General features: G+C 50.5%; 1 protein-coding gene across 2 annotated transcripts in view; it reads left to right on the forward strand.

Moving 5' to 3' along the window:
- Positions 1-24,001, forward strand: part of LOC106899293 (transforming protein p68/c-ets-1) — a 90,063-nt gene extending 66,062 nt beyond the window's left edge. Inside the window, exons 4-10 of one of the 2 annotated variants that reach the window (XM_014961048.1) lie at positions 104-223; positions 1,009-1,209; positions 5,104-5,181; positions 6,425-6,673; positions 10,134-10,394; positions 21,515-21,633; positions 23,693-23,908. In XM_014961048.1, the coding sequence (XP_014816534.1) occupies positions 104-223; positions 1,009-1,209; positions 5,104-5,181; positions 6,425-6,673; positions 10,134-10,394; positions 21,515-21,633; positions 23,693-23,908 (1,244 nt within the window). Of the gene's footprint in view, positions 1-103; positions 224-1,008; positions 1,210-5,103; positions 5,182-6,424; positions 6,674-10,133; positions 10,395-21,514; positions 21,634-23,692 lie in introns of both variants that reach the window. The other variant, XM_014961049.1, reaches the window with a different exon arrangement.
- Positions 24,002-24,123: the final 122 nt, after the last annotated feature.

The raw sequence follows: 24,123 nt of genomic DNA on the forward strand, positions 1-24,123 counted from the left end.
AAAGATTTCTCTGTTCTTCTGACAATTCAATGACCGGCACGACTCCTGTTGTCTTTCCCAGTCCCATATCCTCATGGCCATTTTTCTCTCCTTCTTCTTTCAGATATGGAATGTGCAGATGTGCCTTTATTAACTCCCAGCAGCAAAGAAATGATGTCTCAGGCATTGAAAGCCACCTTCAGCGGCTTCGCGAAAGAGCAGCAGCGGCTGGGAATCCCCAAAGGTAAGACATGGCTTCCCAGAGAGAAGCTGTGGAGGAGACAGACACCATGTCCTCCTGCCAGGCTGCCCTTCTCCACATCTGCCACCTCTTGTGTTGGTGCTCTTTGGGTAGTATTGCCTTGATTTTCTCCAGAAAAAATCTGGACGTACAGGCAAAACCTTTCAGTACTTTGCATTCTACACTTGGTTGACAGATTGCGCCTGTCTGTCCCCCTAACTTCTGCTGGATGGCTGCTCTTGTGACTTTGGGGACCTGACCTGCTCCTTTTGGAGGCAGCTCCAGGACTTCTGTTTGCGAGTCATCTCCACTATATGGAGAAGCAGCAGGATCCTTTCACAAGAAGCTGATGACGGGGAAAAACCAAGTGAAATAGAGAAAAGGGTGGGAGAAAGGGTCGTCCTTTCACAGGAAGCTGATGACGGGGAGAAACCAAGCGAAATAGAGAAAAGGGTGGGAGAAAGGGTCAGAGAAATGGTGGAATTGGTCAAAGTCACAAACAAAACCAAAGCTAATTCTGTGTATGAAATAGGGTTGATCCAAACTGAAATAACCAAACAAAAACGAAGCTCGTTCCGTGTGTGAAATAGGGTTGATCCAAACTGAAATGATGGTGTTCCCTCCCCACATTTTACCCTTGTGCCAATGGTCTGTTAGTCTCTATGGGATGAAGCTCAACAGGTGCTTATTCCCTGGGACACCTCTAGCGCTGTTGGTGTCCTTGTTTTCCTGGGGAAATGGCTTGTGGTTGCTCATTAATGGGTCTCTTCTACAACCCCTTGGTGCAGATCCCCAGCAGTGGACGGAGACGCACGTGCGGGACTGGGTGATGTGGGCGGTGAACGAGTTTAGCCTGAAGGGAGTGGATTTCCAGAAGTTTTGCATGAACGGAGCTGCCCTCTGCGCCCTGGGCAAGGAGTGCTTCTTGGAGCTAGCGCCGGACTTTGTGGGAGACATCCTTTGGGAACATCTGGAGATCTTGCAGAAAGGTGAGTCCTGGAGTCTCCAGGGGGGAATGGCTCATGCCGTCCTGGCTGGCCTGATTTTGGGTCTTTCCAAAGACCTTGGCCGGCAGCCGGGTTGTGCAATGAGGTGTTCATCTTGGGCTTTAATCCCAAAAAAACCAGCTTTCAAAGCCCAGCTTTCCAGTAATATTTCAAACGGGCATCCCAAGCGTTGGTGGGCAATGCAAATCCTGGCACAGCTTGGAAGAGGAAGGGTGTTTGTGCCGGCAGGGACGCACTGCCTGCCTGGAAACGGCGCTGGGATTTTCCAAAGCATTCTTTCCTCGGCTCGTTCCGCTCCCGTTGTGAATTTTACTACTTCCTCCCGTAGAACCGGCTACAACAATACCACCGAAATCCCACCCTGATTTCCCAGTTGTGATTGGGAGCTGCTTTTTTTTTTGTTTCACGGCCCAAAAGGCGTCGTGGCATTTGAAGGGTGGCCATGTCCCCTTGCTGGAGAAGCCATCTCTGCCAGTCCCTGCACGACAGCATTCATTTTCATTGACCAGGGGGGACACACACATTGCTTTTGGGTGTTGATTTTCATAGCGTCTGGATGCCCCAGCAAGGCTTAATGGTTTCTAAAGGGTTTCTAAAGGGCAGGGGAAGAGCTTAACACCTTTAAGGGAGCCACAGGCAGGAGCGGCGACAAATCTGGGCTCCGTCTCTGGCTGGTTTTTGTGCAGAGCTGTTTGCTTTCCTGGAATATACCTCCCGCTGTCGCAGCGACCCTGCGTGCTTCTCAGCGGGTGGCAGGAAGGGGGAAGGGGGGGCAAAGTTATGCCTTCCAGGAAACCATTGACGAATGGATGTTAATTGCTGATTACTAATTTTACTGCTACCTGTGGTTTGCGAAAGGTAAACACGGCTCTCCCCAGGGTCTGTGTGCGACAGGCTGTTTTTCTGCTCTTTGACTCTTCTATCTCTCCTCTCCTCCTGGTTGTGCATAATTTTTATGGAGTGCTTATATCAACAGCAAGCAGTTTAACCAAACAAAGCAGAACGTTGCGGTCAACCCAGTTTCTCCTTGCTGGAAGCCATTGCCTAGAATGTCTTCTCGCAACCCTCCTTCCTTCGTTTGGGCTGTAACCTGCTGGAGAGGGTGCCATGTGCTGCGGGTACCCACCTGGCTTTGGAGCTCCTTCCTGCAGGTCCCCCATGGCACGGAGATGAGCTTGGTGCTGGGGTTCCACAGTAAAGCAGGGGTCACCTTTCCTCAGAGCATCGCCCCAAGTGGGTGTGAGGATGCTGTAGTCACAAGGAGGCGAAAGGCCTGAGACAGAGAGGAGCTTTTAGAAAGAAACTGGACATCTTTGTGCCCGTTGCAGCTTTTCTTCCAAAAGGCTGAGAAAGGATAAAGCTGAATGTCTTTATTTTGACACTGTTGGTGTAGCCCTGGGAACCAAGAAACCTCTCTTCTGGGTTCGGTTTTACTTGTGACTCTGTCACCTCTTGCATAAGCTGTCTGAGCCTTGGCTTCTATGGTGGCTTCTTCACACAGTTCCCAGAAGGGCAGTATCTACCAAGTATTTGGAGAGTAACTAAGAAGAGCTTCCAAGAAATACACCAGCCTCACCCTAAGGACGAATTTCTGTTCCCTGTAAGTCATGGGACTCGTCTTACTGGTAGTACATCTCCAAACCCCTGAGAAGATCTGGGTTCTGTTGTGTTTGTGCAAAATTCTGCCTGGCGCATCTCTTCCCACGCAAGAGGAGATGGTTGTCTCCATTTTGCAGCTGAGGACGTGAAGTTGTGTCCAGTTTTGGGCTCTCTACCATAAAAAAGACATCGAGGTGCTGGAGCAGGTCCAGAGAAGGGCAACAAAGATGGTGAGGGGTCTGGAGCACAAGTCTTATGAGGAGAGGCTGAGGGAGCTGGGGGTGTTCAGCCTGGAGAAGAGGAGGCTGAAGGGAGACCTTTTTGCTCTCTCCAACTCCCTGAAAGGAGGGTGTAGAGAGGTGGGGGTCGGTCTCTTTTCTCAAGTCACAGGCGACAGGACGAGAGGAAATGGCCTCAAGTTACGTCAGGGGAGGTTCAGGCTGGATATTAGGAAAAAAATTTTCACCGAAAGGGTTATCAGCCATTGGAATGGGCTGCCCAGGGAGGTGGTTGAGGCCCCATCCCTGGAGGTGTTCAAAAGACGGGTTGATGTAGTGCTGGGAGGTATGGTTTAGTGATGGTGTTGCTTTTTGTTTGTTGTGTGGGTATCTGTTTTTGTCAAAATTAGGTTGATGGTTGGACAAGATGATCTTTGAGGTCCCTTCCAACCTAGAAGATTCTGTGTGAAGAAGTCAAGGTTTCCTCAGGCTCACCCATGGAGTCAGGGTCCCACTGGCCAGTCCCTGGCTCTTCCATCTTCCCCAGCCACCCACCGTCATCTCTTGGGGGGTGTTGATGCTGGGAGTGGTGGTTAACCCCATAATGTTTGGCTTTACCTATAGCGGTGGGACCGCCGGCATCGGGTCACGCTGGGACAGGCTGTGACCTTGCTGTCCCTCCCTCCAACATGCCTCCCTTGTGAGCACTTGGAGTGACTCACGTACCACAGGCTGCTCGGGGTTTAAAAAAGGCAGCAGATGGGCGACTTTTCCCTGCCTGGATTTGGGTATTTTCAGGCATATTTTTCCAAATTTCTTCCTAAAATAACCTCTTCGGTTACCAGCAGTCAGCAGTGCCCTCCGCTTGACTGTAAGCCTAGCTGAAGGTTGCTCTCCTTCCCTGTGGTCACCCACCCTGCCCCTTGGCAGACACCGTGGGGAGAGGAAAAGAGCGTTTCTCAGTAGGTCTCTCTGTTTGCACAAAACCTCCTTTTGTTAGAGAATTTTTTCCACTCTGCAATCCCCCCGGGAGAGAGGGCCAAAATTAGGCTTCTTGCAAACGAACGTGCGTTATCTTAGGTTCGGTCCTCTTTAGCCTCAGCAGAAATAAACACAACCCGGAGTTGTCTCTTCTGGTTTTTTTTATTTTTTATTTTTTATTTTGGTTACCCTCTGTAAAGAAAATAATATCTGCCGTGCCGGTATCTCTGCCCACATGCCGTGCTGGAACGAGTAAGGTGTTAATGGAAAAACTGGGCAGGGTAGGAGCAGTGTGGCTTTTATACGGGAAAGCAAATTCAGGGCCAAGCCCAGGAGCCCCCAAAGTGCTCGGAAAAAGCAGAGAATCTACGCTTTTGATGCAAAACGTGCTCTTTTCTCAGTGAATTATACCTATAGAAAGGCTAGAATTTGGCGGGCTGCCCATACGTAGACCCTGGGGTCTGCATCAGGAGTTGGGTGATGGACGGTGCGGTGAAGCTCTTTTGAGCATAGGATCTTCTGCCTCCATCAGGTGCAAGGCAAAAGGTGCTGTGTAGGCTGGGAATTCGCATTAATTTGGGGTTGTAAGAGCTGGTTTTGGTATGCATTGCCCACTCACTTGCACACACCTACTGCTGGTCTAAAAATAGGGGCTTTTTCAGGAAAACAACTGTCCTTGTGTGGTGGATATTTTTTTTTTCACGAGCTCATACATGTAAGTGTGATAAGCGATCCTCAAGAGAGTGAAAGACGACAAAAATTAAGGCAAGCAAGGAAATTGTGCAACTGGTATTTCAGAACCACCTGGAGCCTCCGATTGAGAAAGATGTTGCTGTTCTGTTTTGTTTTGTATAAATTTGGCCATGCCTGCAGCAAGAATCCCCAAAGGAACCCAAGTGCATCGAGCACTTGTTTCGGTGGGATTTCAGCTCCAAACTCATTTCTGTGCCTTTGAATGTCCCAGTTTAACCCAGAGAGGAACATTTTAGGAAGTTCAGACCTCTCTGCATTACGACGAGTCTTGCGAAGCACAATGTGCCTGTGGACATGTGACATTTCCTTCCTTTTCTCTTTGCAGAAGAGGTAAAACCCTACCCAGCAAATGGAGTGAATACGACATATCCAGAATCCCGCTATACTTCAGACTACTTCATTAGTAAGTCTCAATTATCAGTGTCATTCTTGTGCTTCCAGGCATGAAAGTGCCGTCTAATAGAGGTTTTTCAGCACCACGTGAGGGTTGTACCAGGCAGTTGTTGCTCTGTCAAGGCAGAGCATGAAAAGTGTGTAATTTTGTCTTTCCTAGTAGTTTGGGTTTATTTATTAGCCATCTTTATTTTGGGGGGACCGCCTTGAGGTGCCATAAACCTGACTTTGGAAGCATTCTTTGTTTGAAGCTGTAGCTCAGTAGACCTGAGAAGCAACCTCAACACTCCAGAACATTTGGAATTAAAAAAAAAAAAATATTAAAGAAGGGGGTGTATGGGGAAAGAAGGCTTAATTCTGAATTGCCAGGTAGGAGCCTAGCAAGGAAAGAGATGAGTCATCAATCTAGATTCCTGCCCTTCCAATAGCCATTGGGGTGGAGATGTTGTCTAAGGGCATTTGAAATCCGTGGTGTATTTCATGAACCAGCAAAAAAACCCGACTCACGTGAATTTCTCAAGGTGCCATAAACCTGACTTTGGAAGCACTCTTTGTTTGAAGCTGTAGCTCAGTAGACCTGAGAAGCAACCTCAACAATCCAGAACATTTGGAATTAAAAAAAAAAAAATATTAAAGAAGGGGGTGTATGGGGAAAGAAGGCTTAATTCTGAATTGCCAGGTAGGAGCCTAGCAAGGAAAGAGATGAGTCATCAATCTAGATTCCTGCCCTTCCAATAGCCATTGGGGTGGAGATGTTGTCTAAGGGCATTTGAAATCCGTGGTGTATTTCATGAACCAGCAAAAAAACCCGACTCACGTGAATTGGGATCCCAGGCTCTGACCAGTGAGGAGAGGAAATGACTGTGGAAGTGACTCATCTATTACAATTATCAATGAAGCTTCTTTGCCTTATATCCCCTTTGCTGAGACTACGCTCATCGTGATTTTCCAGCTTTTCCCCCACTAGCAGCTTGCTTGAGAGGAGTCTGGCGTAACCCCCGTTGCTGGTGGTTGAGGATGTCTTATTGTAAAAAAATTGCTGCAATTATAAGACACAGTCTCTCTGTAGCTTTTAGAAACCTTACTCAAAATTACCGCCCAGTTGCTCCAGGTGTTTTATCTCCAAAGACAGTCTCCTCTCTCACTGCAGACCTCAGATCTCGCTGTGAGACTGAAGGAGGAGCGAGCAACGCTCTGGTTTCTTGGAGCTGCTTCTGTTTGGGCTCTTTCTGACGTTCCCCTTCTGCCGGCAGGTTATGGCATCGAGCACGCACAGTGCGTGCCCCCCTCCGAGTTCTCTGAGCCCAGCTTCATCACAGAGTCCTACCAGACCCTCCATCCCATCAGCTCGGAAGAGCTCCTGTCCCTCAAGTACGAGAACGACTATCCCTCAGTCATCCTGCGCGACCCGGTCCCCACGGACTCCCTGCAGACAGACTACTTCACAATCAAGCAAGAAGTAGTAACGCCAGACAACATGTGCATGGGACGCGCCAGTCGAGGTAAAGCTGGGCATCTCCCAGGGTTTGCTTGGGTTCTTGCTACTTCTATGTCAACATTCCCCTCGGTAGGAGATGTATTTTGGGGGCGACCAAGGCCATCAGCGTACTGGACAATGCCAGTAGTGAAGCCTCTGAGGAGGTTGAACTTCCAGATGGATTCCCCTGGTGGCTTTGAGGCCTCCCTGCCTTTCTGTCTGCGGAAAACACGAAGAGGGTCTTTCTTTTCTCTACTCTGCTGCCTGGTTTTGTAGCAAAAATGCAGCATTTCTGGCTCTGTACTTTGATGTCAAACTTGAGTGAAATGGAAATAGGCTTTAAGGTTATTAGGGAGGACAGAGACTGCTGTGTGGTTGTATAAATCTCATTTTCCTAGAAGACCAGTCAAAACCCCACAAATCTTTCATCAGGAATTACTGTCCAAGGCTCTGAAGAGTTTTACACTTGATGATTCAAAGTTTTTATCCATTATCTCCATTGATTTTGAGGTCTGTTTGCTTGAACTGATAATCTGTTCTGTTGAACCCAAGCCCCCATGCTTTGTTAGGAGATGGAGATGTCATGGGTTGGGTCAGCAGCAGAGCTGAAGGACCCCCTGAATCTTTGTGCTGCAACCCTACATCTCCAAAGAGTTAGAGGTACACGATTCCTGTTTGAGATGATGGGATTTAAACACCTAAACACTTTTGAGGATCTGAGCCCAAATGCCTTTTCAATTAATATTATTAAATTCTGAACACATGGGGCCCAGATGCCTGACTACTTTGTAATTACATCGCTTAATGCGAGGCTGAGGACCTGGCTCACAGTGTATATTCAAAGCCAAAATTTAATCCATAGAGCTCAAAGTCACTTTACAAAGGGGTATCGTTATCTCCCGATTCCAGGTAGGGAACCTGAGGCCTGGGGAAGAGATCTGACCTGCCTGCCATCACGCCCTGAATAGAATCCAGGTGTCCCCATGCCTAAAATTCATTATAGTGACGTGTTGCTGTGCGCTGGGTTTGATGTTGGGATGTTTAAACCCATCCATTCATCTCCGAGAGCTGAAGCTGTGCTGGTTCCCTGCGAAAGCCGCAGCCCCTTTGCAGGTCTGCATCGCACACGCGTGGCCCAGCGCAGCTCGTTTTCAGTTTCTCATTCTTCTTCCAAGCTGGGAGAGCTAATGGCAGGAAAGTTATTATTTATATTATTACCTCCGCTTCTGCTGCTGGCTGAGTGTTAATATGTGGACGATACGGTGAGCCAAAAGGGCTGGGGTGTTGTAATTTTAGGGAAGCTCCTCTTTCTGGGGCTGTTTTTCTGGCAGTCTTTCATCAGTGTCTTTCCCTTTTCTTGACCTTTTCTTTACCACAGGTGATTTCAAAATAATTCTCACTGAAACACGACGATTCAGGCACCCTTTTGCAATTGTACCTGGAGCCTGTTCTCGGTGGGGAGCTTCAAAAGGCTCCAGGGGAGGGAAGAAAGAGCCCTTAACTCCTCATCGGGGCTCAAGGGCCCCTGGTGTTAGCAAACACTTTAACAAACTAATTGCAATTAAAGAAATGCAACAGGCTATGCTTATGCTAACGCTACATTTCATCCATGTTCAAGGACCTTTGGGTGGCATAAATCCTCCCAGAGTGGTATAAAAAAGACTTAACATAAATCACTAGTGCAGTTTATTTATATTTATGTACATCTTTACCTTCCACTGTATTAAACAATTAATCTGTCTCAAAGTGAAGCGTTTTCAGCAGTGGGAAATTTAGGATGAAGGTTTTCCAGCCTTTTGTCTTTTCTTTGGGTGGGCTTTAGGAGTTAATTTTGTGATCCCATGGGAGTTTTTTCACTCTTGCCTTATCAGCGAGGACGTCTGGTTGGAAAGTGCAGCTGCCAGAATCTCAACAAGTTTCTCCCAAGTAGGTGCAAGGCGTGATTTTTCCAGAGGCTCCCATTTAGGTCAAATTTAGGTGAATTTTCAGTGAAATGACCCAAGTCATGTTCTCCAGCACCGCGGCTGTTCGTCTGGCAGGTTTTTAATTCCTTTTCTAAACGAGCTTGTGCCGCAGGACTTCTCGGGGAAGCGGTTACGACAATTAATGAACGTGCAGCGAGCGGTGTTAATTTTCCCCTTGCAGGATTCAGGAAGTGATTGAAGTGTGTGCTGTGAAATTCTAAAAAAAAAAAAAAAAGGAAAAAAAAGGAAAAAAAAAGAAAAGAAGCAGAAGAAAAAAATAAAATGAGTTTACAGCATGAATATTACCAGCAGAATCAAGCCAATGGGGCCAAACCTCAAATGATTCCGGGCCAGAAATTGGGGCAGAACCCACAGTAATTGAGTCTTTTCACAGCAAGTGCTCTTCAAACTACAACACAACAAATATTTGGGGGTGCGTGCCAGCACCCTTCCAAGTTCCTCTTCCCCTGTGATTTACTCTCTGGGCCCGAGCTGCGGGTAGCGCTGCCAATGGAAATTTCTCCAGGAGTTCTTGCACAATCCCAGCAGCTGTTTTTAGCCCGGTTTGGGAAATTAGTGAACTTGAATGATCCTGTTACGCTCTGAGTTTGTCAGTAAAGATGTTGAGCAATCGGCGGCGTACGGGAGATCAGAGAGAGCAATTGCAGTTTGTTCTTTGGATCCTTTTTTGGTTGTTTTACGTACGGAGGGTATACTTTACACTGTCTCTAGTGGGTGTAAAGCAGCACTGAGGATCTGGCCTCTCGTGTTCTGGTCTTGACTAAAAATACCCCAGAGAGTAGCCTTGATACAACCCAGCTGTGCTCACCTTACCAGAACTGGAAAAATAGCTGTTTGAGCTCTCAGCCTTTTGCTCTCCTCCTCCATCAAATCTGCTGCTGTTTGGGGATTTGGGGAGGGGGGTGGGGGGGTGGAAGCTGGTTGTAACATATGGCAATAAAAGGCTGCTGTGTAGTTTTGTGGGAAACATCAAAAGTAAAGAAGCTGGGTGTCCAGTGCCCTTGAATACACCCGAGCAGCATTTATATAGGGCTGGCAGATAGAATATGGGACTTACTGGAGACCTGTATCTTTCAGCAGCAAGAGCAAGAGGTCCTGGCACCTGAACTGAGCCTTGAATACCTGTCGGAAGTAGATTATTTCTCTGCCATTTCCTTTTTGAAACAGGACAATTGCCAGTTAGCCTCAGGCACCAGTCTTGGGTAGAGAATCAGGACTTTGGGTTTTCCCCCTGACTCTCTCTCTTTGCCTTGCTCTGGTGCCTGAACATCTCTGGGGAGCAGATAGCCCTGCTCTGAGTAATGAAAATAACAAAAGAATCCCAGTTTCAGGCCAAACTTTCGAGTTTGTTTGGAAACGAGGCGTGGTGGGACGGCAACATTTGCCTGGTTGCCTTCTGCCTGCACCCCGGGCAGGTGAAGCATTCTTCTCCTGGCCGTGGCAAGCTAGAGCATCCCCGTGCTGGCCAGGCGCATCTCACATGCCTTTCCTTCTCACCAGGTAAACTGGGTGGCCAGGACTCCTTCGAGAGCATAGAGAGCTATGATAGCTGCGACCGGCTGACGCAGTCCTGGAGCAGCCAGTCCTCCTTCCAGAGCCTGCAGCGTGTCCCCTCCTACGACAGCTTTGACTCGGAGGACTACCCCGCTGCCCTGCCCAACCACAAGCCCAAGGGCACCTTCAAGGACTATGTTCGAGATCGGGCCGATATGAACAAGGACAAGCCTGTCATTCCTGCTGCCGCCCTCGCTGGCTACACAGGTAGGGTCACACTCCTCAGGAAACCCATCTCATCTTGGGTAGAGCCTCTCCAGTGGTGGTGGGCAGAGCCTCCAGGGTCTCTGGGTTGCCCAGTGTCTGCATCACGGGCTCAGCGGTCTGTAGGTGAGGAGTTTTGGGGTTTCCCTGGGCTCAGCCACATGTACGTGGGCACAGCTGAGTAGATGCGGCCCCCCAAGGCTGCACGCCCTTCAAGCATGGGTGCTCCAGACCTCGTGGAGGGTGAAGAACCTGGCTGAGTGCAGAGCATTTGATGCCTTGTGTTTTCAGTTATGCCTGGATGCCTCTTGGTGGGGTGTGGTAGGAACGGGTGGCTGGTTTGTTTTGCTGAGAACACGAGGTAGTAGAGAGTCCTCGTTTCATAAAATCATAGAATCATAGAATGGTTTGGGTTGGAAGGGACCTCAAAGATCATCTAGTTCCAACCCCCCTGCCATGGGCAGGGACACCTCCCACTAGAGCAGGTTGCTCAAGGCCACATCCAGCCTGGCCTTGAACCCCTCCAGGGATGGGGCATCCACAACTTCCCTGGGCAACCTGTTCCAGTGTCTCACCACCCTTATAGTAAAAAATTTCTTTCTGATATCTAATCTGAATCTTTTTTCTTCCAATTTAAAACCATTTCCCCTTGTCCTATCATTACCCTTCCTGGCAAAGAGTCCCTCCCCAGCTCTTCTATAGAGCTATTATATAGCTCTATAGAAGTTATATATATAGTTATATATATAGTTATGCCTGGATGCCTCTTGGTGGGGTGTGGTAGGAACCGGTGGCTGGTTTGTTTTGCTGAGAACACGAGGTAGTAGAGAGTCCTCGTTTCCCTCTCCAACACTTCTACACAATGTGCTGGCCACTTGCGTGTGGTTTCCCACCTCGGGCAGGAGTGGCTGTGTTTCTAGCATTGCTGTGTGTGATGTGAAAGGATCTTCTCCCCTTCTGGTAGGAAGGAAGCACTTGGTTTTGCTCTTTACCTTGGTGAGAGGCAGGGACGGGACGGTGCCAAAGCAGCCCCAAACTTTTTCCATTCCCTGCGCTGGGAAAGATGAGAAGGTGATAGGCCACGGAAACTCTGCCTTTTTTATATGACAGCCCTCCAGCAATCTGGCATCTCCGTGGAGAGAAACCTGGTGGGATGGGGGCTTCCAGCTAAAACTGAGATAATCCTTTCCAGTCCTTCTGTGTGCCGGGTCTTTTCCCTGTGCTACAAGTCCCATTTGCAGGGCAGCCTCCTGCCAGTTCCCCTTTTCCCTCGTACGTGCTGATCTCTTCTGCCCCAGCTGGTAGCAGCTGTGGCCCAGAGGAGCCAAGTGGTGGAAATAGTTTGTGCAGATAAAGATCATCAAAAGGTTCAGAGCAGATCCTGAGGTGCGACTGTCCCTGAAATCCCCTCCCACGCGCCCCGCTCATCTCGGGGCTGATATCTAGTTTTTTTTTTTTTTTTTTGTAAGGGGGAGGGGGGGAGAGATATAGAGGGGAGGAGAAGTGGAGAGATAATTTTAGGAGCTATGTGTAAAAAAGGAAGTGGTTTGTTGCTATAGCTTTAGTTAGAAAGAAAGCTCAGCCCTGGCTGCTGAATGAGCCTGTTTCGACCAAGTCTATGCAAAAATAAAAGTGTGCTCTGCTATTCCTGAATGGGTTTTCGGCGGGGGGATGTGGTGGGCAGAGGCATGAGGGGTAGGAGGGGCTGTGCCCCCAGACACCATCCTCCGCTGCGCCCACGGAAGCTGATGTTACTAAGAAAAGAGACCAGTGAGCACAATCTGTGACTTCAATTCCTATTTTCCCCAGATAACGCCTGGAGATGTTTGGGGTAGAGGCATTTTTGGGTACCCAGTGGCTGGGCAGAAGAAGGCTTGGCTGTGTTTTAACAGCTGGGGAAACTGAGGCACGGAGGCGCTGGCAAAAAACGAGGGGGCTTTAATTTTCCAAGCTGGATGTTTCTCTCCACATTTGCTCATGGAAAAGAGCCGCCCCCGTGGAGAGGCAGCGGTCCCAGCTCCCTCCCTGAGCGAGGAGCTGGAGCTGGAGGTTGGACCCTGGCTTTTGCCAAGGAGTATTAGCACCCCAAAGAGTGTCCTTGGACTCCTGCCTCCAGGAAGGGGAGACTTGGGTTAATGCAATGCCAGAGCACACTTCCAAACACTTTGCGCTGCGTAACATTTTCCCTTGCCTCATTTCAAACCCCGTTTTGAGCTGGGAAGATAATCCCTTGGCCCAGGCCTTTCGGTGTGATCAATAAGTTGGAGTGCCTGATTTTTTTTCCTTTTTTTTCTTGCATCGCTTCGCTTGAAAAACTGTAATGGGAAGAGGAAAATCAGAGTTTTCCAGAATCAGAAAATCTTGGAAATCCTTGGGCCGGAGAGTTTGCTCCGAAGGCTGCTAGGCAATAATTCAATATTCAAAGTGCCACAGCCTGCATTTACCATTGGAAAAAATCCTTGGAGAGATGAACTTTGCAGGCATCTGACTCCAGAGATGTCCCCTGTCCCTTTTTAAAGCCTCCTGACCTGTCACCACCGTATGCTTTCGGTGCAAAGGGAGCCCAGCACGGGTGCAGTGCGGAGGCAGGTTGCTGTGAAAGCAGGTCACAGCAAGAGCAAGTGAGAACACGTTGTGTTACAAACCGAAGGAGAACTGGGCACTCTCAGAACTGCTTCATATTAGTGTATTTCTGCAAAAAACAAACAAACAAAAAAAAGAATAAAAGAGAAAAATCCAGGCTGGCCACTGAGAGTATTAGTGTATTTCTGAAAAAAAAACAACAAAAAAAAAGAAAAAAAGAGAAAAATCCAGGCTGGCCACTGAGAAGTGCCCGACCTGTTTCTTGGGGCAGCTGAGTGAGGAGTGTGGGTACTCTCGGGCAGAAGTCTTAGGTCCTTTCTTTTTTGTTTTTTTGCTTTGCTTTACATGATTTTTACTTTACTGGTGGGAGGAAGTGCTGTCTAACAGCTAGAGCAGAGGAACTTGAAGTCTGGGCTCCGTTTGCAGCTCTAGCGAGGAGGTGGAGCCTCCAAACGAGCCCAGCAGGGGATTACCAGCCCATGGACCCCTGCTTTCCCTTTCTCACTCAGATGATGCCTCCAGCACAGGTCCAACACCAGCCAGTGGAGACCCAGCAGACATGCCACGGTGTGCACCTTTTAGGGCTGGAAGGGCGAAGCCTGGGAGATCACGTCCTTCATCTCCAGGGCTCTTTGGGTTGACTTTAAGAACTTGACAATATTGTTCAGGTTTTGTTACCAGGGGCCTGTTTTGCTGGTGGCCCAGGGAGGTGGCACGGTGCTTTATCGCAGCCGCGGCAGATCTCTGATGGTATCTGCCCAAGGAGGCGCAGGCTTTGGTGAGAAGGTGCATTTTGGCGGAAGCTCCACTTGCGTTTGATGTGTTCTTCACCCAGCTCGCAAGCAGCTTTTCAAAGCAGCGTTATCTGCCCCCACATCTTGACCTAATTTAACAAGTTGCCATGGTTGCTCAGATGGAGGTTGATGCAATTTTCTTATCTTTTTTGAAGGAGAAATGTAACTGCTGAGGAGTTGGTGAACTTCAGTTTCCATAGCTGCAGGGAGGGCCGGCTCTGGACACCTCTGGTTTTGGGAACAGCTCTTGCAAAGCTTGGCCAACTTGAGCCTTGCATTAGGCCAGGTGTTGTGTTTTTCAGACGTGACTTAGGAGACAGAATTCATCTATTAAATTTAGGCGAGTGGTGTGTCAGGAGGCGTCGTCTCTGCAGGCAGATGTGCTAAAACCCCACGGTGGTTTCGCCGAGCTCGGTTCAAGCTCCTCGTTGATGCAGCGTTTGGTGTGGGTGGGCGGCTCGTGCTCGGTGCATGCCGGCACATGGGCACAGATTCCTCCATATCTGGGCTAAATCGAGCTCAGCTTTGCCTCCGTGCCACCTCCAGCCCTGCCTGGCTGGATCCTGTGAGCTGCCACCTCTGAGGGACACCGGTGGCCACCAGCATCCTCCGCAAGACCTGACGCCACGTGGATAAGTGCGTGCAGGCTGGATAAGAGAAACATGCAGCCTGTGCAGAGGGTGGTGTGGGTCTGACCACGCTGCTCTTTGGCTTTTCTGCCCTACATTCATTTTTCCACTCTGCTGACCTACTTGTGCTGCTGTCCTCCTGGTGATTCAGGTCCGGCGGAGGTTCAGAGCCTCCCTCTGCCCCTGTGGTTGGCGGTAGCCACTCAGGACTCAATTGTTTTTGGCTTTTCTTGAGCACCCGGTGTGGGTTTGTAGCCAAGGCGTGGTGGTGGGTTTGCTTTGCGGTATGCAGGACCTCTCGGCATCGTCAGTGCAGGCCGGGGCTTTCCACCTCACAGTGGTGGCTGTAGTTGTCACACCACCAGAGCTGCCATGTAGCTCCCCGTAGCTCAACAGAGTGATGCCCCTCACCTTCAAGAGGGAAGAGAGATGAGGACGGTCAAGTGAGAGCACACCAAGCCTCCATCCCTCATCTGCCAGGCTGGCTTTGCGTTTCTGATGCTGTCCTTTCTTTGGTTAGAATCATAGAATCACAGAATGGTTGGGGTTGGAAGGGACCTCAAAGATCATCGAGTTCCAACCCCCCTGCCCTAGGCAGGGACACCTCCCACTAGAGCAGGTTGCTCAAGACCCCATCCAGCCTGGCCTTGAACACTTCCAGGATGGGGCAGCCACAACTTCCCTGGGCAACCAATGTCTCACCACCCTCAGAGTAAAAAATTTCTTCCTGAAGTTGCTGAGGCCTTTAGAGACAACCTCAGCACCTACGGAGTTAATGCCCCCTTCCCAGCTAACATCACAGATGACCTGAGTGTCTCTCTTAGTGACAGATCAATGCTATCTTCATTATCACAGCTGTCTTTAAAGAAGACAGAAAGTACTGCAGGAAACAGCCACCTCTGGCAGATGTTATCTCACCCAAGCGCCCAGGAGAGCTTCTGTCTACCCAAGGGTTTCACCCAGGCCAGGTCTGACCCTGACCCTTGCTATCAGCCCTCACAGCACCGTGTCGATAGGGCCCAAATTTGCCTGCTAAACCCCGTCCGAGTCGTCTGGGGTGCAGACCCTGAAGCCTGCGACGAAGCCTCCGTTTCTGGGTGATGCTTATCTGTGACACAGAAGTGAAAGCACCGCAGCTGCTGGGTTTTTTTTTTTTGCCAGAAAGTCAAGTCTGTGCCAAAGAAAGTGGGTTCTCTTTGAAGAGAGCTGGCGTGCTGCTTCCCCTCCCTTCTCATTGCCTCTGCTGCTGGCCTGGAGTTTCCACCAGCAAGCTCCTGGATGTGCTGTGGTCATCAGCATCCCCAAATCCACCAGCAGCTGCTTTCCAGCCCTGCTGATCTGCCTGTCCTTGACATCCAGAGTCTGTGCAGAAGCTTTCCTGGAAACATCAGCATCCTTCCTGCCTCAGCCTCGGGGATCTGCCTGTCCTTGACATCCAGAGTCTGTGCAGAAGCTTTCCTGGAAACATCAGCATCCTTCCTGCCTCTACGAGCATCCGTAGCCGCTCGTATCTCGGGGTGAGGGGAATTTGGAGGTGCAGACAGCTGCTCCAGCGATGAGAAACAGCACAACAGCACCCTGTGTTACGCAGGGGATGCTGTTCACTCAATCCTTCTGGCTCATCCCCTTCACCTGCCGTCCAGGGGTGACTTCAGGTGTGACCAACCAGGGGCTCCTGCCCACCTTCTGCCCCCGATGCTGACCTTGCAGGGGCTTGGCGAGGCCCCTTTTTTTTTTTGGCCTTGGCCAAGGTGGGGAGCTGCAGGGTGGGGGTCCGGGGCTGGTTGAGTGGCTCCTGCCCCACCTGCCAGACATGTGCAAATGACAGTGAAATCAGCCCTCACGCCACGCTGCCCAACCGTGACGGCAGCTCAGCTCTCACCGGAGCCGCTGCAGCCACCGCCACCGGCTTCTCACCAGCAAAGCAGCCGCTGGGGCTTAGTCCCTCCTTCGAGCAACGAGCCGCAGCATTGCACAGCAGCTCTTGGCCTGCAGGACCACCCTCGGCGGGGAGATGTGAACCTCACAACACCCTCACGCTTTGCCAGATGCCTCGGGAGTAAGACCAAGCAATCCTCCCAGTCCCCTGGTATCTTCTCGAAGCACAGGAGAAGCATCAGGGAAGAAGAACTGGCCCAGAGTGGCCCATCTGGTTGCTCTCCTCTCTATAAGCATGGTCAGAAGCATGTGGCGCCCCAAGAAAAGTCCTTTCTGGGTCCTTCCCTGCTTCCTGGGTCCTTCCCCACTTTTTTCAAGCTGGATCTTTGGATGTGCTTCCATCCGAGCTCCACCACTTCCCCTCCCATCCCACTCTTTGTGGTGGCACGACCACCTGCACCAGTCTGGGCAAGAGCTGGGGAGGAGGTGGTTGGGCTTGGTCTATCAAGGGAGCCACGGGGACGAGCTCCACCATCCCCCAACACGGTGGGGCAAATTGGGGGGGCCGCAGTGCCACCGACGGGGGCTCGGGCAGGGCGAGGCAAATTGGGGGGCACAGTGCCACCGACGGGGGCTCGGGCAGGGCGGGCACGTGAGGGAGGAGAAGGCTGTTTTGGAGAGGTTGCTATGCCCAATTGTTTTGTTGGGTTGGAACCACAAACCACAGAGCACAAAGCATAGGTGCGCCCCTCTTTTTTTTTCTTTTTTTTTTTTCTTTTTTGTCAGTGGGGTTTTTATTTTCTTCTTTTCTTGCTGCTTGAAAGAAGGAAAACAAAGCAGAGGCCGTTGAGAGGGGTGGGGGTGTGAAACCGTCTCCAGAGAGCGTGGGGATGACGTGCTTTGGGCTGTGCCCATCTGCCCCTGCTGGGTGGCACCACCATCACCACGCCAGCTTATTTTACTTTCAAACCCCTCCATAGCCACAGTTTAAGAAGGTGGTAGGGGACCTCCCATCCTGACCAAGGGAGGATGGCACAAGGGTGGCGTGACACCAAACCCTTAGCTCTGGGGACACCCAGGGGTGCCATGGGAGGACCACTGCCGAGGAGGCACCGCTCGGCCAGCGGTTCCCTCTGGAGCAGCCGGTTGTCCTCTGGCTTAAGAGGCATATTTTCCCCCTGACGTGGGGAAATTCCTTCGGTGTGACTCTCCCCGCTGAAGGACCCCGTTCAGTGCCACCGAGGCCAGACAGGGACCCCATTGTGGCCCCGTCTGGTGGACGAGCCCCTCCGGCGGGGGCTATTCTTAGCAGTCTCCAAGGGTGCCAGAGGTCATGGTGGGGTGGGAGGACATCCCACCACCCTCTGAGTCCTCCCCTTGTCTTTTTGGGGCGCGGGGGCTGCCCCCATTCCCCAGCCAGGGCCGAGTTTAGTCTAGGAAGCCCCGGGATGCATGAGGCAGGACCGGGTGCCATAAAGGGTGGCTTGTGTCCCACTGCCCCATCCGAAAAAGGCTGCAGGAACGCTCCAGTGGTGGTTGTTTTTGGAGATAACCAAGGTCGCGTGGTGGGGTGCACCCGCCGAGCCACGCCAGCGTGGCTGTGCGTGCTTGGACCATGAAGTGAGCTGGACCAGGCGTCACCATGGGGATTTCCAGCCCTGGCTTGGGGAGGGGGGGGACGAGAAGAAGGGTTGAAGTAGAAAGGATGGAAAATGGGCGCTGCTCCCAGCTCCTGCGGGGGCGGAGGGTTTGGGGTGCGGAGACAAGCCCGACAGCTTCACGCTTGCCCTGATTTGGGGATGCGGTATTGGGGGGGGTCGCTTCTGCACCAGCCAGGGGTCCCCTTGAAATCCCCTTGAAATCCTTTAGGAGTTGGGAAAAGGAACTCCCTGCTGGTCTGTAGAGTGGGCAAAAGCAGCTCGTTGCCGAAGATGGCCCTCCCAGCACTAATTGCAGCTGGACTGGCCCACCAGATGATGCGTGGACCTCCAACGCTCCTGCCCTGCCGTCTCCCCAGAGCTGTTTTCAGGCACGCAGGCTCGGGCATGTGTCGGGGTTTGGTTCCTGCCACCTCGTGCCATCGCCCGCCCCGCTGACATTTCGGAGCGGCGGCACATCTGCGGGGCCTCTGCTGCCTTCCCCTCTGGCAGGGCGTGTGTTTATAGGAGCTGAGACATGCCTGCGAGCCCTGCAGTAAACACATTCTTGACATAATTGCTTGTCCAACACAGAGGAATTTGGGGTTTTACGCTCGTCCCACGGGCGGCTCGGAATAGACCTTGGGAATCCCTGTTCCGAGGGTGACACCGCTTCCTTCAAAATCCCAAAATACCCGGCGGAGCGGCACCCGGTGCAGTGGCAGCTGGAGTGCCTGGCTTGCTGGAGAGAGGACGAGAAATTGCTGGGTTTCCCGACACCTCTCCACGCCAGCTGGCAGCCGAGTTCAGGGTTAGTGATGCTTGAACCTTGAAAGGCTCCTGCAAAGCCAGGGCGGCCTAGAGGTATTTTGAGGGCAGTTGCTCACGCAAGAACCTGGCGCCCATGTGGTGGGTTTCCATCCGTCTTGTTTTGGGGAAGGAATAAAAAAAAATAAATCCTTGTTCTTTGGTTGGGCAGGAGAAAAATCAACGTGAGGTGACAAACCTGGTCTTGCTTCAGTCTTGTCTCCTTGGACTGTTTCTCTGTCAACTGGATTTGTGCTGCTCTCCGTATGTGTTAGGGAATAGGTGTCAAGTTGGATGGGCCAAGCGAAACTGGAATTCACCTGCAGTTCCCTGTGGAGGACCTCAGGCGGCTGAAATAACCTTTTTCCCTGATGTTTTCCTCTGTCTTTCAAGCCCGCTGCTATAAATAGGTTGAAGCTTTGAGATGCGGTGCCGTTTCAGGCCGGGGTTTTGGCTCTTCCCAAGAGCCAAAGGCATCATCTGAATTTCCTCCCTTGTTTTTTGGCGAGGAGAACCCAACTCCATCCCTACCGGAGAGCGTAGTTGTGGAGCCGACGTCTTGGCAAGCTCCTCCCGAGGACGATGGGCTGGAGCCTTTCCCTTGCTGAGTGTCATCTTCCTTCCCCTTTACAAGCAGAGAGATGCTGTGAGCTCCCTGCTTCGTCCCTCCCCGAGCTCTGCGATAACCCCCAGGGCTTGGCGAAGGATCCGGTGCCTGCAAAACCTTGGAGCCCTTCCTTAGGGATAACAGGAGGGAAATGGTTTGGGGAGGGCTGGATGGGGCACAGCGATTCCCCTGTCCCAGAGCCAGCTCTCTCATTTCCTCCTCCCCAGCAGCTTGTCTGCTTCTGAGTCATTCTAAACCTTGTGGAAAAGGGGGAGCAGCCCTCTCTTCCCTCCGCGGGTGATCCCGCAGCCACAGCTCTGACAGCCTTCATTGTCATTCGTGGAAAGAGGCTGTTCTCCATCCCTTTTTCTGAGTAAATAAGTTTTTTTCCCTGCTTGAAGCTTGTTCTCATGGCTCTCAGCAGGCGGGTTTGCCCCAGTTTGCCATCCTCATCCAGCCCGTGCAATTCTTTCGGTGATAAATAATTTCCTTTTGGTGATAAATAATTTCCTCTAACCCCTGGCTGTGTTTATGGTTCTTATTGTCATGCTTATTATTAGTGATATATTCTAAGCTGCGTTTAAAAATGTGGCAAAATCTCTCCCGAAACATGTTGCCCAGAGCTAAGTGCAGTATTTTGGGTGCGGCCGCATTTGGAAGTTGCTCATCAAAGAGATTTTGGCTTGAGGGCTTCTCCTCTACCTTTGACTGGGACACAAGCGAGCGCAGAGAAGAGATAAATATTTCGAAATCGCTCCACCTACACCATGAATCCAGCCAAAACCAGGCTGTGGAGCCACAGGCAATGGGGTGCACTGGGTGCTGTGGGTTAGATGTGTTGGGCCCAGGACCAGGAGGCAACTTGATGTTGGCCAAAATTAGCACCCCAGGGAGAGATGGAGCCTGTGGCGTTTTAATGAGAGGCTGGATGTACGTGGCATGGGATGCTGCCACCTCATGCCTCTTAGGGGCACCAGCAGCTGCACTGAGATTTGATTATGGCTTTGAGAATCATAGAAGTACAGAATTGTAAGGGTTGGAAGGGCCCTCTGGAGATCATCTAGTCCAACCCCCTGATAAAGCTGGGTCACCCAGAGTAGGTCGCACAGGAACACATCCAGGTGGGGTTTGAATATCTGCAGAGAAGGAGACCCCACACCCTCTCTGGGCAGCCTCTTCCAGGGCTCTGCCACCCTCACAGGAAAGAGGTTTTTCCTCGTGTTGAGGTGGAATTTCCTGTGTCCCAGTGTGTGCCAGTCCTGTCACCGGGTGACACTGAGAAGACCCTGGCCCCATCCTCTTGCCCCCTGCCATTTAGCTGTTGCTCAGCATTAATGAGGTCCCCTCTCAGTTTGCTCTTCTCCACCTGAACAGCCCCAGGTCCCTCATCCTTTCCTCAGCAGAGAGATGCTCCAGTCCCTCATCATCTTCATAGCCTCCTCTGGACTCTCTCCAGCAGTTCCCCTGTCCTTCTTGAACTGGGGAGCCCAGAACTGGATCCAGTGCTCCATATGGGACCTCCCCAGGGCAGAGCAGAGGGGGAGGATGATCTCCCTTCACCTGCGGCCACGCTCCTTCTAATGCACCCCAGGAACATGACGGGGAGATCCACCAGTCCCGAGCTGGTGAGATCTGCCTGTCGAGCCAGTCAGCCCCTGCCTTCCCCCACGTAGCCCAGTCCTGCACCAACATGCCCTGGAAAGAGGCCAAATAATTTTCATACCTGGGTGTCCCCCCCCAACCCTCCCCGTCCTTATCTCCATAAACAGCGAAGGAGCAAAGAGTCAAGGTCGGGAAGCGGGAGTCTGCCGGAGTTCATGTGGTGGCCAGGAGCTTTTTTGGCACGGAGGAAAACGGGGAGGGGGGGTGTGCTCTTGTGCCAAGACAATGACTCCTCGCTGTTTGGATGCCAGAAAAATAATCCTATTTATGTAACTCCAAGTGAAGCATTCCAGTGCATGAATATTCAGCTCTTCGTGCAAATAGGAAGCTCTTCTACCTGCAGGATTTAACTCTCAAGCTGTCATCCCAGCCCAAATCTTGCCCTGTGGCCTCTGGTGCTTTTTTTTTGATAGTAGAAGGTTTTATTTTTATTTTTTTTCACTGAGCAGCGTTTGCATATGATTATTTTTTTTTTCCCCTCTGCTTTTCCTGGCATTAATGTCTCATGTTTCCTTTGTCTTTCTAGGCAGCGGACCCATCCAACTGTGGCAATTCCTGCTGGAACTGCTCACTGACAAGTCCTGTCAGTCCTTCATCAGCTGGACGGGTGATGGCTGGGAATTCAAGCTTTCTGATCCAGACGAGGTAGAGTGCCCTGGCATTAAGTGCACATCCCAAATTCCTCTAAAATATCGGTGTGGATCACCTTCCCCTCCTCCCTACAGGGCTGAGATTTGGGCAGTCATGTTGTTCTGCTCTTGGGTATGTACAGGGGAAAACAAGGAATTAGAGCCCAGCTGAAAACTTGTTAAAAATTGAACTGCAATAAAACCTCAGAAGCAGAAATTTGTGCCCAGAGTCAGTGGGAAGTAGCTGAAACTGCAGAGAGAGGCGTAGTGCCAAAAATCTGCTATAGGATGTGTGCAGGTGAGAGAGATGGCTTCCCACTGATTTTGGGGAAAGGATGGTACATTCATTCCCTTCCCTGATTTACATATCCTCATATTGTCCTCTGCAATGTTCTACTGTTGCATGGAGGTTGGTTTTCCCAATCTTTAATCCCTGTGACCCATCCATGTCCATCTTGAAGATGAGCAGTGTCCTCTTCCTTCCCTCATGTCCTGCTTCTTGCCGATTCCTACAAAGTCAAATTGATTTTACCCTGTTCCCTTCTCTGACGTATATCCTCACAGAGTCCTCTGCAATCTTCTACCATTGCATGGAGTTTGGTTTTCCCAATCTTTAGTCCCTGTGACCCATCTGTCTCCATCTTAAAGACAAGGAAAGTCCTCTTCCTTCTCTCATGTCCAGCACTGATGCCTGCCCAACCAAACCAGATTGATTTTCCCTTATTTTCTTCCCTGACTTATATATAATATATCCTCACAGAGTCCCCTGCAATGTTCTACCATCACATGGAGGTTGTTTTTCCCAGTTGTTAATCCTTATGACCCATCCATGTCCATCTTGAAGATGAACAATGTCCTCTCCCTTCCCTCATGTCCTGCTTCTTGTCGATTCCTACCCAACAAAGTCAAATTGATTTTACCCTAACATATATCCTCATAGAGTCCTCTGCAATGCTCTACCATCACATGGAGCTTGGTTTTCCCAATCTTTAATCCTTGTGACCCATGTGCATCCATCTTAAAAATGAGGAGAGTCCTCTCCCTTCCCTCGTGTCCAGCACCAATGCCTGCTCAGCCAAACCAGATTGGTTTTCCCTTGTTCCCTTCCCTGACATATATCCATATAGAGTCCTCTGCAATGCTCTACCATCACATGGAGCTTGGTTTTCCCAATCTTTAATCCCTGTGACCCATCTGTGTCCATTTTAAAGACAAGGAAAGTCGTCTCCCTTCCCTCATGTCCAGCACTGATGCCTGCCCAACCAAGCCAGATTGATTTTCCTGCTTTCTCTTCCCTGACTTATATATCCTCATATTGTCATCTGCAATGTTCTACCATCACATGGAGGCTGGTTTTCCCAGTCGTAAATCCTTGTGACCCATCCATGTCCATCTTGAAGATGAGCAATGTCCTCTCCCTTCCCTCATGTCCTGCTTCTTGCTGATTCCTACCCAACAAAGTAGAATCGATTTTACCCTGACATATATCCTCATGGAGTCCTCTGCAATGCTCTATCATCACATGGAGCTTGGTTTTCCCAATCTTTAATCCTTGTGACCCATCCATGTCCATCTTGAAGATGAGCAATGTCTTCTCCCTTCCCTCATGTCCTGCTTCTTGCCAGTTCCTACTCAACAAAATCAAATTGATTTTACCCTGTTCCCTTCTCTGACTTATATCCTCATAGAGTCCTCTGCAATGCTCTACCATCACATGGAGCTTGGTTTTCCCAATCTTTAATCCCTGTGACCCATCTGTGTCCATCTTAAAGACAAGGAAAGTCCTCTCCCTTCCCTCGTGTCCAGCACCAATGCTTGCCCAACCAAACCAGATTGGTTTTCCCTTCTGACATATATCCATATAGAGTCCTCTTCAATGCTCTACCATCACATGGAGCTTGGTCTTCCCAATCTTTAATCCCCATGACCCATCTGTGCCCATTTTAAAGACAAGGAATGTCCTCTCCCTTCCATCTTTTCCTGCACCAATGCCTGCCCAACCAAGCCAGACTGATTTTTCCTTCCCTTCCCTGCGATGCACATCCCCGCCTTGACTCTCCTCACCCTTCTCCCAGGTGGCCAGGCGATGGGGCAAGAGGAAAAACAAGCCCAAGATGAACTACGAGAAGCTGAGCCGCGGCTTGCGCTACTACTACGACAAGAACATCATCCACAAGACGGCCGGGAAACGCTACGTCTACCGTTTCGTCTGCGACCTGCAGAGCCTGCTGGGCTACACGCCCGAGGAGCTCCACGCCATGCTGGACGTCAAGCCCGACGCCGATGAGTGAAGACGGGTGGGCCAGGGGGAAGGATCACCCCGTGTCGTTTCGAAGAGTCGATGGGACTTTTTCTGTTGGTTCTTTTTTTTTTTTTTTTTTAATTTTTTTTTTTTTTTTCTTTTTTTTTTTTTTTTTTTTGTTTTTTTTTTTTAAAAAGCAACAGATATTCTCCTGAAGTGTGGGGAACGGTTAATTGCTTTTTTTCTTCATTAACCTAAGAAAAA

Source organism: Calidris pugnax, unplaced genomic scaffold, assembly GCF_001431845.1.
Source record: "Calidris pugnax isolate Ruff unplaced genomic scaffold, ASM143184v1 scaffold269, whole genome shotgun sequence".
NCBI lineage: Eukaryota > Metazoa > Chordata > Aves > Charadriiformes > Scolopacidae > Calidris > Calidris pugnax.